This window comes from Mirounga leonina, unplaced genomic scaffold, assembly GCF_011800145.1.
Source record: "Mirounga leonina isolate KUSES-001 unplaced genomic scaffold, KU_Mleo_1.0 Mir_174, whole genome shotgun sequence".
Lineage (NCBI taxonomy): Eukaryota > Metazoa > Chordata > Mammalia > Carnivora > Phocidae > Mirounga > Mirounga leonina.
The window spans coordinates 57,535,331-57,548,666 of record NW_023270451.1 but is presented as its reverse complement, the minus strand read 5'-3'; the positions used below and the strand labels follow the sequence as shown (position 1 = coordinate 57,548,666).

Sequence of the window (13,336 nt, the reverse complement as noted above, 5' to 3'; positions counted from 1 at the left end):
TCTTCTCATTTTCTACTTTTGCCCAGGATTGGTGTTCAGGGGCATTTAGAACAAAAACAAAGTCTAATAGCACAGGGGTCTTGGAAACTGGGAAAGGCAGGAAGAGAGGCAAGAAACCCTAATTCCAGAGGCTTTATGCTTATTTACTTACTGTCTAGTCTTTTCACACCATCCCTTAATCTGGAAAAAAAAAAGAATTATGTTTACATGGTGTGCTGTGTAAACATAAGAGCCTTAACTAATTTTTGATCCAATTTTTGATGTCTGATCTATTACAGAAGTGCTTTGTATTTATGTTTTTTGTTCTATATTTAGACTACAGTCCAAAGATTTCTGCACTACAAAAGGTACACAGACATCGTTTTAAATTTGTCTAGAGTTCAGGGGAAAAACACATGCATATATCACCACCTTTTTACAACTAGGATCAAATGTCAGGTACAGATAAACTTAAGTTTCCTTAATCTTGATAGAACAAGTAAATAAATCAAAATTAGATTTGACTAGATTAGAAACAGGACCCATTCTCAAGTGACCAGTGATGTCAGGGAAGCTACAGTGTCCTGATTCTTTATTTTTTCACATGGACAGAGGGCTATGAAGGTAATTCAAGTGAGAAAAAACCTTCTGTAAGGCCCTCTCCTCCCCTCAGCTTTCAGTGTGGGAGGCTGAGAAGACTTACATTCTAGCAACAGAGGGGGTGTGATTTATGATTGACTGCCTAACAAACTACTCTTAAATAGACTGGCTTAAGAGTAGTTTATGATCATGATACTCTGCTCATGGCTTTTCAGTTTGGCACCTTGGGCTGGGTTCAGCTGGATGGTTTTTCTAGTCTGTACTAGTCTCACTACATCTGCAGTCACTTTTCAAGTCAACTCGGGACAGCTGGTCTAGGGGAGCCTCAGCTGAGATAGTTCATCTGTTCCAGGTGGTCTCTCATCCACTGGCCAGTGGGGCTAGGCTAGTTCCATGGTAGCAGCAAGGTTCTGGGAAAGTAGTTAGAAGTGAACAAGGCCTCTTGAGGTCCACACACACATCACTTCTACCACACTCTATTGGCAGCCCAGAGTCAAAGCGTAGGGAAGATTCCATTTCTTAAAGGGAGGTGTTGCAAAGAATTGTGGCCATTTTTGCAATTTACCACAAAATCTTTGAGGAAGATTCTGTTTAGGAAAACATACCCATTCTATTGGGCCAGAATACCTAGTAATGTTAAATCAAGTGCCCCCTCTAGAAAACCTAGTTAATATAGCTTTGAATCCTTCCCATAGTGACTAGCACATGGTACCTACTCAAACAAGTACTGGAAACGATTACTTAAAAATGTTTACTTTTATCATAAAAAATTAAGATCAAAACAATTGGAAAATTAAAAAAAGAAACCAATTAAATGCAGTAATTTTTTTTAAAGATTTTATTTATTTGACAGAGAGATAGCACAAGTAGGCAGAGTGGCAGGCAGAGGGAGAGGGAGAAGCAGGCTCTCCACTGAGCAGGGAGCCGGACGTGGGGCTCGATCCCAGGACCCCAGGATCATGACCTGAGCCGAAGGCAGCCGCTTAACTGACTGAGCCACCCAGGCGCCCCTAAATGCAGTAATTTAATACATCCCAATTATTGAACTTTAAGTATTTCTTGTGTTCAACAAAGCACCAGTAGCAATAATATCCTGAAAGCATGTTGTCACAAAATTCTTGATGATATATTCAGGTGCCTGTTAAAGGGTTTGAAGTTCTATGCAGAATTTTCTTCCTTCTAGGTTGGATTTCTTGATAACGATCATGATACATCTATTTATTGTCTACGTGCAGGCACCATACTTTGTGCTTTAAAATGTTTATCTCAATTATCCTTACAGCCCTGTGAGACAGATAGTTGTAACCCATTTTCTGATCAAGATCCCAAGGTTTAGAGTGTTAGGTAACTTTGCCAAATTCACCCAGCTTGTAAGTGCCAGGGTGAAGAAATGAACCCAGGATTCTAAAGCTGATAACTGCTGCAATTAATTCAGCTTCTCCAAACATTTACTTATTGATGCCAAAGTCTAGTGAACTAAACAAAACTGATCAGGGCACATTCACAGCATTAATAATTAACACTGATTGAGCACTTGCTAACTATGCTAAGCGTTTACATGCATTGCTTTATTTAATGACACAATAACCCAATAAGGAAGTATTATCCATGTTTTATAGATAAGCTCCCTGAAGCTAAGAAAGCTAAGAAACTTGTCCAAATGTCTAGGGGAGTATCAAACTGGGATTCAAACCTCTGTCTGGAGCCATCAAAGTCTGTTCTGTGGCCTCTAAAGTCCCTAACTGTGCTCCACCAGAGTGGGCAACAGTGGGCCACAGGATGATCCTATTCTCTGGCTGGACTTCCATCTGGTCCATGAGAAGGTACCAACAAATAACATCTCTATTGTTTTTACCTGTGACATCTTAAAAGCGATATGGATATTAAGCCATCAAAATCTGTCTTGCCTCTCTTTACCTGTAATTTCTCTTGGGTTAATTTTCTATTCTGCTACCACTGGCACAGTCTAACACAGCAACATTTGAGTATTTGTGAAACCTATTTTTAGGTCAAAATCTGTCACTGCTCTTAGAAACCTTTGGCAACTTGCCATTTTCCAAAAAAATGAGTCCTACATTTCTTCACATGGAGATCACATGACTCAGGTGGAGTGAACTGGAAGAGGTCTGAGTCTAAAAGCTAACAGAAGAATGAGTAGAATGAGAAAAGGATCCTCTAAAAATCAAGTAAGGGATACTGCAAGGTTAATTTTCCTTTACAATTTTTCAAAAGAGCCTTTGAAATATCAGTAGTCTGTGATACTGTGTAGAATATCTTCTCAGAATAGACTCTGATACCTGAGCGATCTTCAGCAAAGTATACTTCAGCCCGCAAAATTCAACAATCCCACTTCGGCATGTGTGCTAGACTGAAGTGATGATCCCAATTGTTCACTGTCCGGTAGCAGGATGAAACATTCACACCCTCGCCATAAGCTTGCAGTCACCAGAACGGGCTTCCCTCTCTTTGACTTGAGTTTGGGCACAAGCAGAGGCGTAAAATGTGATCCTACAGGTGGGCATGCCCTCTACTGCTCTAGCCTTTGCTTAAGGGATCCCGTGATCTAAAGAGGATGAAAGATATAGGAGTCAACGTAGTCCCAATCCACAACCTGGAGCCAAACCCAGCCTACACAAACTAGACCCCAGTGTGAAATTTCCTCTACTTCAAGAGATGATATCGTGTAATAAGTAACAATCAGGGTTAGGATAGAGCAACAGATCCTTAACAGCTAGCAGGCTCAGTAACACACTTCCTCAATTTCAACCTGTAATAGGAAAGTCAGAAATCACTGCAGATCATGTACCTTGGCTTTATTTTAGAAGAGTCAAACTGAAAATGTTAATGGTGTGGATAACAAATGTTTACTGATGTTTCCCTTTTCACTGGCTTTTCCCTTCGTTCATGCTATTCTTCCTGCAGTGCCCTCTTTGCCTAATGAAACCTTATTCATCCTATAGGAGTTAGTTTGAATGCTGTTTCCTCCATAAAACACTCCCAAATCCACCCATGTTAATTACTTCTGCTTTGGAGACTTCACAATAGTTGTCTGCATTCCTGTGATTGCAGTGCTACTCAAAAATGTCGCAATTTGTGAACTACTGGTTATTAGTCTGTGGTGAGACATATAAAGAAACTGAGAAAAAGCTATGAAGACTTATCAGCAGTAATTTTATGGCTGATGCAGTTAATAATTTTTTTAAGTGGCTTTGTCTTTGTCTTTTTTTTTTTTTTAAAGATTTATTTATTTATTTGAGAGAGAGAGAATGAGAGAGAGAGAGTACATGAGAGGGGGTAGGGTTAGAGGGAGAAGCAGGCTCCTCGTTGAGCAGGGAGCCCGATGCGGGACTCGATCCAGGGACTCCAGGATCATGACCTGAGCCGAAGGCAGTCGCTCAACCAACTGAGCCACCCAGGCGCCCCTGTCTTTTTTTTTCTTTTAATAATTCATTTTTATTGTTTTTTTTTTTTTAAATATTGGCCCATGACAGATTCAGAGTTTAAAAAAAACATGGTTCCTCATCACAGCTATTTTGAGCAACCCAGTGTTACAGCACTTACTTCATTCTACCCAACACTGCAGTTAACTTACATATCTGCCCTACATATCTGTTCAGTTTGCCTGCCTGCCTTCTTTTATTGACCAAAGCTGACATCAGAGTGTTTTGGGGATACAAACTCAACAGGTGATATTGATAGAAATGGAGTTTTTGTAACCTTACATTTAAATTGCCCTTTTAATATTCTCTATGAAAAACAGAGGGTAACTTTGTTTAACCCCCAATTACTTTTATTGTAGGCTCGTACCTCATCAAGGAAAAAATATTCTTTACCTTTACTTTGTGACTCACTCTATCAAGACTTTCAGAGGTTATACTTACAGAAACAAAAATCCACCTGACATATGCAAGATCATTTTCCAATGAAACATGCTATCACTTTATATTCAAACAAAGCAAGGGCAAGTTCACTGCAGCTACAGACTTATGAATGGACTCAGCACCAAGGCATTTGTGCTGGGCTTTTGGCCTCTTTTTTGCTAGGCTTGCTGCTTAGATAAGAAGCTATGCAACAGACCACCTGAAACCTCTTTTACAGTTTTGCACAGTGGCCAGAATGTCACAGTAATAAACACAGGCTGAATCATTTCTGAGTTGAGGATGATCCAGCATTTCAGAGATTAAATATATTTGTTAGCAGCAGACTCTCTGTCATGTGGCAGATGAGATCTCAGCAGTCCTCAATGCCTGGCTTCGCATACAGCTTCCCCTTCATGCCTTGGTCAAACCTGAGAAGTCCTGCATTCTTAGACTACACAAGGACCAGACAAACTGGGAATCTTAAACTATGCTCCTCTGCTTTTTAGAATATAACCAAAATAAAAGCAGCAATACCTGGAATCAACTAATTTTTATAGCTATGTACTACTCAGTGTGACAGAAACAAAGTACTTCCATAGCATGTTCTCAAAATATACCTCATGAGTTTCTTGATTCTTTTTTCTATCACCTTCTGTTCTTTCCTAATATTTTTGTCATAGGCAATGAGTAGTGATTATACTGGTTGATTGAGAAGGAAGGAAGAGAAAAGCAATTAAGAAGTCATTTTAGGGGCACAGCATGAACTTGCATTAGAAAATTATAATCATGCATACTCTTCTCTCTCTAATTCCCTATTATTTAAGTAGGGAGTTGAGTAGATTGGATACTTAGAAAAAAACAGGTGAAACAATTCTAAATATGACTGGAGCTCTTTTAGAGGAAAGTCAAAGACTGGAGCTGGACAGCTGAAAAGCATAATCTCTACACTTAATCCTCTAATAACAATGCTTAAGGCAAATTTTAATACATGGACATTTACTCAAAGAGCAGGGGTGAACTTATCAAGTTATTTTCCCTTAAAATCTTGAAAATCTATGACGTTCTGAAACCTGTTTTCAATTTGGTTAGTCTGTTTTCCTCCCTCAAAAAAGTTGATTTCATAATTTATATAATGTTCCCTGAATCTCACCACCTTGTAAAGAGCAAAATAATTTCCTGTAGGTACTGTATATCAATGATCTAATGAGCAGATTTAAAAAAATCACAGTTTGATGGCAGTAGTTACCAAACAAAGACTAGTAATGACTGCAAACAGAAAACACAATCCAGGGATGCCTGGGTGGCTCAGTCCGTGAAGTATCTGCCTTCAGCTCAGGTCGTGGTCCCAGGGTCCTAGGATGGAGCCCGCATGGGGCTCCTTGCTCAGCAGGGAGCCTGCTTCTCCCTTGCCTGCCGCTCCCCCTGCTTGTGCGCTCTCTCTCTCTCTCTGACAAATAAATAAATAAAATCTTTAAAAAAAAAAAAGAAAAAGAAAGAAACAATCCAGGAATGACTCTTGTAGGGCATTTGTAAACAGGAAGAAGACTTGTTTGTGTAACTTTATAAGTGTAATGTAACTAATTATAGCCTTATCCATTTATGAGCTTTTTCACATTCTAATACATAAAAGCTGCTTTCTCATTCCTTTTACATTTGCCAGTAAGATAAATAAGAATTTCTAATTACAAAGTTTGCAAAACCAGGAACCAATACTATGAATTACCACTAAAAATGCCTCTTCTCTATGTTAGAATTCTAGCGTATTGCTGACCCATAAGCAGTTTTATATTACATATTTTATTATATTAATGGGTATAATCCCAGTTGTGCTTTTGATCATTTATTTTGATATTTACTATTTTGCTCTATCATTCCGTTTAAGAGTGTAAATTCTATGACACAAGGTACCTTACCTTTTCTGCTCATACTATACTCACAAAGTCTAGAACAGTGGTTGGCACATGAAGTACCATAATTTTTAAATAAATCATCTTATTTTGGGAGAGAGAACTTTTAAAGACAATAAAAACTCCATTATTTTTTCATTTTCCTGTAATTAAATATTGAGGAAAGGGACATATCACACCTAGGATTATCTGACCTATGCTAATGGAGCAGTTTATCATGTATTTGAAACTTCATACTACACATTTAAAATAATTAAACAATGTCTTCAAATATTTCACAAATCTTATAAAGGTAAATTAAGTAAAAACAAGTTGAAAATAGCTAAGATTTATTAAAAATTGTTTAACTTATAGGTTTCCTCATGGAATTCACAGAACTGCATAACATTATACATCATACTATTATTAAAATCACACATATTTACATATTCTTGGTTTGTGTGATTTTTAAGCACTGTGGAACATTATTATACTTATAGACTACTGCTACTATTTATCAAAGTCACAAAGAGTCATAAGGTTTGAAGAAATCTTAGAAATCACTTGGTTCCCCTATTGATTTTAATAGATATGGAAACTAAGAACCAAAGTGGCCAACATCACAAAAACTAGAGTGGACCATATCTACTAACTCAGTTCAGAGTGATGTCATCAACATCATACTGATAAATGGAAGTGAGAAAGCTGATATACTATAGATCTCTTCATACACAACAGGTCTTTACATATACTGGATGCTTACTGACCTTTTCTATTTTCTGAACACACTGTGGTATATGGTTTGAAAAAAAACTTATATTCAAGTTAGTGTGGGGCCAAATTGTATTCCTAGTTATAGTTCTCAGAACAAAGAACATCGGAAGTAGTCTTCTTGAGCCAATTTATCATTCTCTCCCTACTAAGTAGGCCTCTGAGAGTAACCCTTGTTGCTCTCTGATGGTCCGTGAGGTTAATTCCATGCTCACTATGCTGGTATAATCCCAGAGCTCATGGAGAACCTCGTGAAACAGTTGATCATTTTGGTGTTTCCCACTGCTTCTTTTATTTAATTTTTTTTATTAACATATAATGTATTATTTGTTTCAGGTGTACAGGTCTGTGATTCATCAGTCTTACACAATTCACAGTGCTCACCATGGCATCCCATTGCTTCTTAATAGATCTTCTTGTATCAAGAATGGGAAATTTAAAACAATAATGAAAATGACAACAACAACAACAAACAGTTCTCCCAGCACTGATTAATTTCTTTTTTAAACTGAGCTATTCTTAGCTATCTGGTCTGCTGGTCCAGTGGCACTCTGAGCACTCTGCTACTGGGGGAAAGAAAGGTTTAGCCTATCATGCGATGTATGAGGCTTTTTATCAACTCAGCTTCAGCAGATAGATGATTCGTCTACAGCCCAACCCATGAGTGCCTCGATACAATTCCAGATGTCACTGATATCCCCAAGCACAGAGCCAAATGCTGGGTCACTATTGTTCAAGGACCATATTAAGTAGCTAAGAGGCAGCATTACCATTGCTCCCAATAAAAGTTGGAAAGTTGGAAGAATCCTAGAGGATATGGTCCAGGATATTATTGGACCTTATAAATTTCTTTGCCCGTAAAAGTCTCTGAGAAGTCCCTTTTCATAATACGTTTACTTTATTTAGACTTTGTGTCTGTCCAAAGAACGTCTATGGCAACTTACACTAAAGGGCAAATATACAACATAGATAAAGTATAAATAAAATATAGAAAACCAGTAGGGTGGTAATTTTATTGGAATAGAAACCACTTCCTCCAAATAATTCCTTAAAACAAAAATTTTGAAATGCACTTTCTCTTTTTATATTAGGGTAATTCATTTAACATATTTAGTAAACAAGGCAATGATATAAGAGGACTCAGGGGCTAGATGATGGAGAAGCATGGTTCTGAAGACTATGGTTCAAGATCATAGGTTAATCTGAAACTGCCAGAACCTATCTAAACCTGCTTCTTTTGTCCTTAAAATGAAGCTAAGGTCTACTTCATAAGATTGCTTTGGACAGCAAACAAAACTATACAAGTATAAATAGGATAGGAATTCACTGCTCAAGAAGCTTGCAATGTAGGTAAGAAGAAAATTATAATCTAGAGGGAGAAAGGAATGAATGTCCTAAGAGTTAGAGATAACACGCTTTGGGAATTCAGAAGAGATACTGCACCTAGCTAGGAACAAGAAGAAAGATTTCCTGGGGGACAGGGCATGGTGGGGAGGAGGGGAGTGTCTTGAAGGATGAGTAATATTTAGTATTGTAGATGAGAAAGCGAAGTCAAGGGGTGAGGTGATGGTACCCGGTAACAGCCAGCAGAGATAAATCCCCAATTCTACTTCATAGGAGAGCATAAAGGAACAAAATCAGTAGAAAACCTACTACAGTTCTATTCAAACCAATATTCAGGGCAAGTTAGAGAAAGTGACTTTTCATATCCAATTAATGTAATGAATCACCCCATGGGTTAGCAGAGATAAAAGCCCAGCTGAGGACCACTTCACTTTCTTCTGTACTTGTTCTGAGAGACCGAGTAACTGCCTCTAAGGCAGAGCCCTGGCAGTACCCTGCCCTCCCATTACCCCCAGCTTTGCCAATGATTCTCTCAGCAAGAATGGCTTCAAGCCGAGAATCCAACTGTAGATTTGAACATCCAGGTCACCATTTACTTGCCTTTTCTGCTTCAATCAGGGGCCACCTAAGAGAAAAGTCTCGTTCTAATTCCTAGTGGAAATCATCTTTGTGGTTCAGTACTCTTGCCAACTGCAACCACGTGGTTTCACTGTGTTTCTCTGGCTAATGACAGCAGCTTTCAAAACAAGTTTGGATGCTGAGAAAGGGGACTTTTTCGTGACCTATGATTGTAAAAGTGCATCTCATCTTTTTAAAATAAAATTAAAGAAACAAGGAAGAGAGTCCTAGGAAAAATATGTGAGGCGTTAGGAAGGATCAAAAGACAAAGGTTAGAAAGGAGGCGAGAAATGAATAAGGAGTAAAATGAAAAGCTCTGCAGCAATTCCAGGCAGCCTAAGGGAAATTATGGGACTTCTCCTTCTCTCTGGTATGTTTTTAAAGGGAAAAAAAAGTGATTCTCATGGGAGAGTAACACAGAAAGGAAAGAGGAAAAGAGCTGGCTGTGGGCCATGATTTACCATTCACCCCAAAATGAGACTCTGTTTCTGCTTCTCAAAGGCCATTGTTTTTTTCCAAGCAGACCCGGGCTCTATTACACAAAGTCAATTGCAATGAAGAGACATAAAACATAAGGAAGAGATCTAGACAAGTAACTCAGAAGACAAGGCACAGACATAAAAGTCAAATTCCACTCTAAAATATTAAAACAAAACTCTGTATTAAAACTCTGTATAACCAAACTAGCTTCACATCCTAGCAACAGCTCGCTTGCCTCAAACAAAACAAAATATAGCAAAATCTAATTATAAAAATCCCTTGTTTTTGTGATGGTGGGTTTTAACTGGTAATTACTCTAAATTTGTGCAAATGATGTGGACACCCAAGTTCTCCTTTTATAAACCAAGAATCCTATAATAGTATCATCTGCCTAAGTTGTTAAGGACAACCCTCTTTAATTCTTTTTACACAAAATGTTAATGGGAAAAAAAGGTAACATTTTTCATCTGCCTGGGGAAAATTTGTCATGAAATCAAGAGTGTAAGAGTTTTAGAAGGAAAAAAATGCCACATATCTTAAAATTGACGTCAAAACAGTTTTATTTAAATGGTTGTGTCTTTGTTCCAGCTTCCAACCTGGCTTTTTTAAAGGTACGTTCAAACTATTACTTTACTCGTATACCCAAGCCAAAAAGAAGGGAGACTTGAAAACTAGCTACCAAAATAAGGTGAGAAGGCTCTGCTAGTAGATCAGAGATAAAATCTTATGTTTCCTTCTTCCAGTGTGTTAGGAAACAATTTCCACAAGGAATGCAAGTTGCTGAGATTATGGCTAAACTTATGAAATCTATTCCTGGAATCTCCAAACTTTTTGTACTGGAAAACTTTTTGTTAAACCCATAGAACATCAAGCCTGTCAAGGGTCCTACAAAGGCACAGAGAGAGGGTTATGATTGGCAGTAAAACTGGACATTTTCAGGGTCCTTTAGTAGTTTCCAATATACTGGTTGAGGACTCTGCCCTGAGGATCAGCAGCGATGACAAGGTAGTGAAACAAAGATTTGTTACTGTCATGGGATTGCAAGAGCTTTAAATTTATAGAATCCTTTTCCTCTGGGGTAGAGGAAGGAGAGAAGGAGGATTAGAGAAATGGGTAAGATTCTTGGATGAAAAGACAGCTTTTTAAACTAAAGGGGAGATGAAGGAGAAAAATTATACCATATATCAAGGGCTTTTTTAAAATCATAATCCACATTTTAAAACTAAGGAAATTATTTATAAATAATGTCTGAATTTTTCCCTTGTAAGGACATTAATTCTTAACTTTGGACTTTCTTCCTCAGAATTACTTCTTCTTTATCTCAAATAATTTCAAAATCACTTTTAAATGTTGACTCCCCCACACCGTTTAAGTACATTTCCTTTTTCAGAGCAGTTTTATGTTCACAGCAAAACTGAGCGCAAGGTATGGAGTTCCCATATAACTCCCTGCCCCCCTATCTCCCACATATCTTCCCACAGTATCAATATCCCACACTAAAGAGGTACCTTTGTTACAACTGATGAGCTTACACTGACACTTCATTATCCCCCAAAGTCCAGAGTTTATTTTAGGGCTCATTCTTGGTGTTGTTCATTCTATGCATTTTTACAAATATATACTGACATGTAGCTACCATCCTAGGTAGCACACAGAATAGTTTCGCTGCCCTAAAAAATCCTGTGCTTCACCTATTCATCCTTTCCTCCCCAAAAGGGTGCTGACTCTTAAAAAATAGTTTTTGCATCAATATTTATAAGCACAGTCAAGACCTCCCAAATTTTAGATAGGCATTAAATTAAGTAGCTCTTACCCACTTGAAAAAATAAGCAGTGTTCAGCAACAGAAGGCTAACTAAGCAGCAAAATGCTTTCCTAGTGGCAAGGAAGATTAACAAAAAATGTGTCACTTAAAAGCACAAGAATAAGAAACCAAAAGGGAAGAGAATAGAATGCAATCACATTACTCTTATGATTTACATTATGTTTTCCTGTAATTAGATTCCCTTTAGAGTACTGGTTCTAGTCATAAGTGATAAACTGTTTTTCTACTGCAAGTTTTTATGTTTCAACAGCTTTGTAACCTAATATTTTGCATTCGCCTACATTTTCAAAAATCCAATTCTGGGCATGAAACAGAATTGATGCTCAAGTCAAGAACTCTGTCTTTTAGAAGATGAAATAATAGCAGTACTGGCAATCATAGTGGACAAGAGAAGAAAATTAGGTTCTATTTTTCTCTCCTTTCTCTCTCCCCACAAAACTTCCTTCCCTATTTGATAAGGGACAGCTAGCCTAAATTTACCGCAGAGTAAATGGGAGCAATTGCCTGGAATGAGACCTTTCCCAAAGAATGTTACACTGGAATGTGACATCAGCATTCCTTCTGAGTCACAGTCTGGTGCCCACCCCTTCTCTCAGGAGACGTGAGGCTCCCATAACCAGGGAGCAGCTCAGGTAGGGCTGTGGGTCCTGAAGCCCCGGGGCGGGGGGGGGGCGGCAGAGGGGGCGTAGGGGGGGGGGGGACAGCCAGGCGGGAAACGTCTCCTGACGCTAAACCACTAGTGACAATAGCCCCTTTGGGGTTAGCTGCCGAAGAGGAAGAACGTTTTCTTTGAGAGATAAAGCACTAAGAGGGAGACAGTGCATGGGAAGTCAATAACGACCAAAAAAAAGAAAAAAAGAAAAAGAAATCACTTCTCACGCTATCACCAGCCGCGAGTGCGAAGGAAGTGCGTTACATCAGCACTCACTTTTGAGAGCCGTGGGCAGCCAGGGTGGGAGGGGAGGAGGTCTGAGCTGTCAAAGTCACATCAGTGCTCCTAAACCACAAAGGCTTAGTAAAGTTGAACTTCCTGAGACAGGAAGAGTGTCACGATCTCGCCCGAACTCGCCCTGTCCTCATCCTTCTCTGTTGGGGAGGCACGGGCGCAGCTGAAACATACTAAGGAAAGTTTCAAACACCTCCAACCGTTGGACATGGTTGGACGGGGAGAAATGTCCCGCGCCCACTCCCGCTCTCGCGCCCGACTCTCCGTCGCTCCCGGATTTCAGGAGTTAGGGGGGCTGCCAGGCACCCCCTCTACCGGGAGAGGCGGGTACCTGGGCCAGCGGTACCGAAGACCCGGAGCCGGCTCGCGCCGGGCGTCCCGTGAGCCCCACCCGCCGCCGCAGCCAGGGGGCGGCTCCCCGCGCAGGTGAAGCGGCTGCTGCCCGCCGCCCGCGCCCTCCTACCTTCTTCACTTTGGCCTCCAGGTCCATGTTTGTGTGTCAAAGGAGTTCCTCTCCCGTCCGGGATCTCACGCCCAGGATCGCCTGGCCTCCGGCTTCGCGGCGGGTACTGGGGAGGGTCTGCGGGGACTCCAGCGCCGCCGCCCGAGCCACTCGCCCGGCGCCGTCAAACTTCCGCCGCCCAGTCGGCAGCAGCCAGCCTGCAGCGGGGATCCGGGAACAAAGAGGCCCAGGCAGCCAATGGCAGCGGGGCAGCGCCGGCCGGCCGCCAATCACCGAGCGCCGCACCGCGCGCACCTTCGCGGCCCGAGCGGGTCGCAGGCAAGGTGAGGGGCGGAGTCCGTTCTAGTAACGCAGACCTGGTCTCGGTCCATGCACTGTGCGTCTGCAGATCCTCTCGAGAAGAAACTGAAACCCACCCAGCCTCCAGCTGAAGATGAGGAAGAACCCTGTCCATTCTGGCAGCTCGTACCTGTGTTTGCCTGGGACCTAATTAGATATGTGTCCTGGGGAGTCCTTATCTCATTGCGTTAGCTTCTTGGTTTATTTTCAGAGCAAAGAGAAAGAC

The 13,336-nt window shown here is 40.4% G+C and overlaps 1 protein-coding gene across 5 annotated transcripts in view; it reads right to left on the bottom strand.

Moving 5' to 3' along the window:
* The window catches only part of TES (testin LIM domain protein), a 47,323-nt gene extending 34,341 nt beyond the window's left edge, over positions 1 to 12,982 (bottom strand). The window contains exons 1-2 of one of the 5 annotated variants that reach the window (XM_035020966.1): positions 12,772 to 12,982; positions 12,291 to 12,481 (exon numbers count right to left, since the gene is read on the bottom strand). Coding sequence is in view for 1 of the 5 variants with exons in the window: in XM_035020964.1 (XP_034876855.1) it covers positions 12,772 to 12,798 (27 nt within the window). In the remaining 4 variants the exon portion in view is untranslated. Of the gene's footprint in view, positions 1 to 151; positions 181 to 2,876; positions 3,599 to 12,290; positions 12,482 to 12,771 lie in introns of those variants that run through there. The other 4 variants (XM_035020968.1, XM_035020964.1, XM_035020965.1 and 1 more) reach the window with 4 other exon arrangements.
* Positions 12,983 to 13,336: the final 354 nt, after the last annotated feature.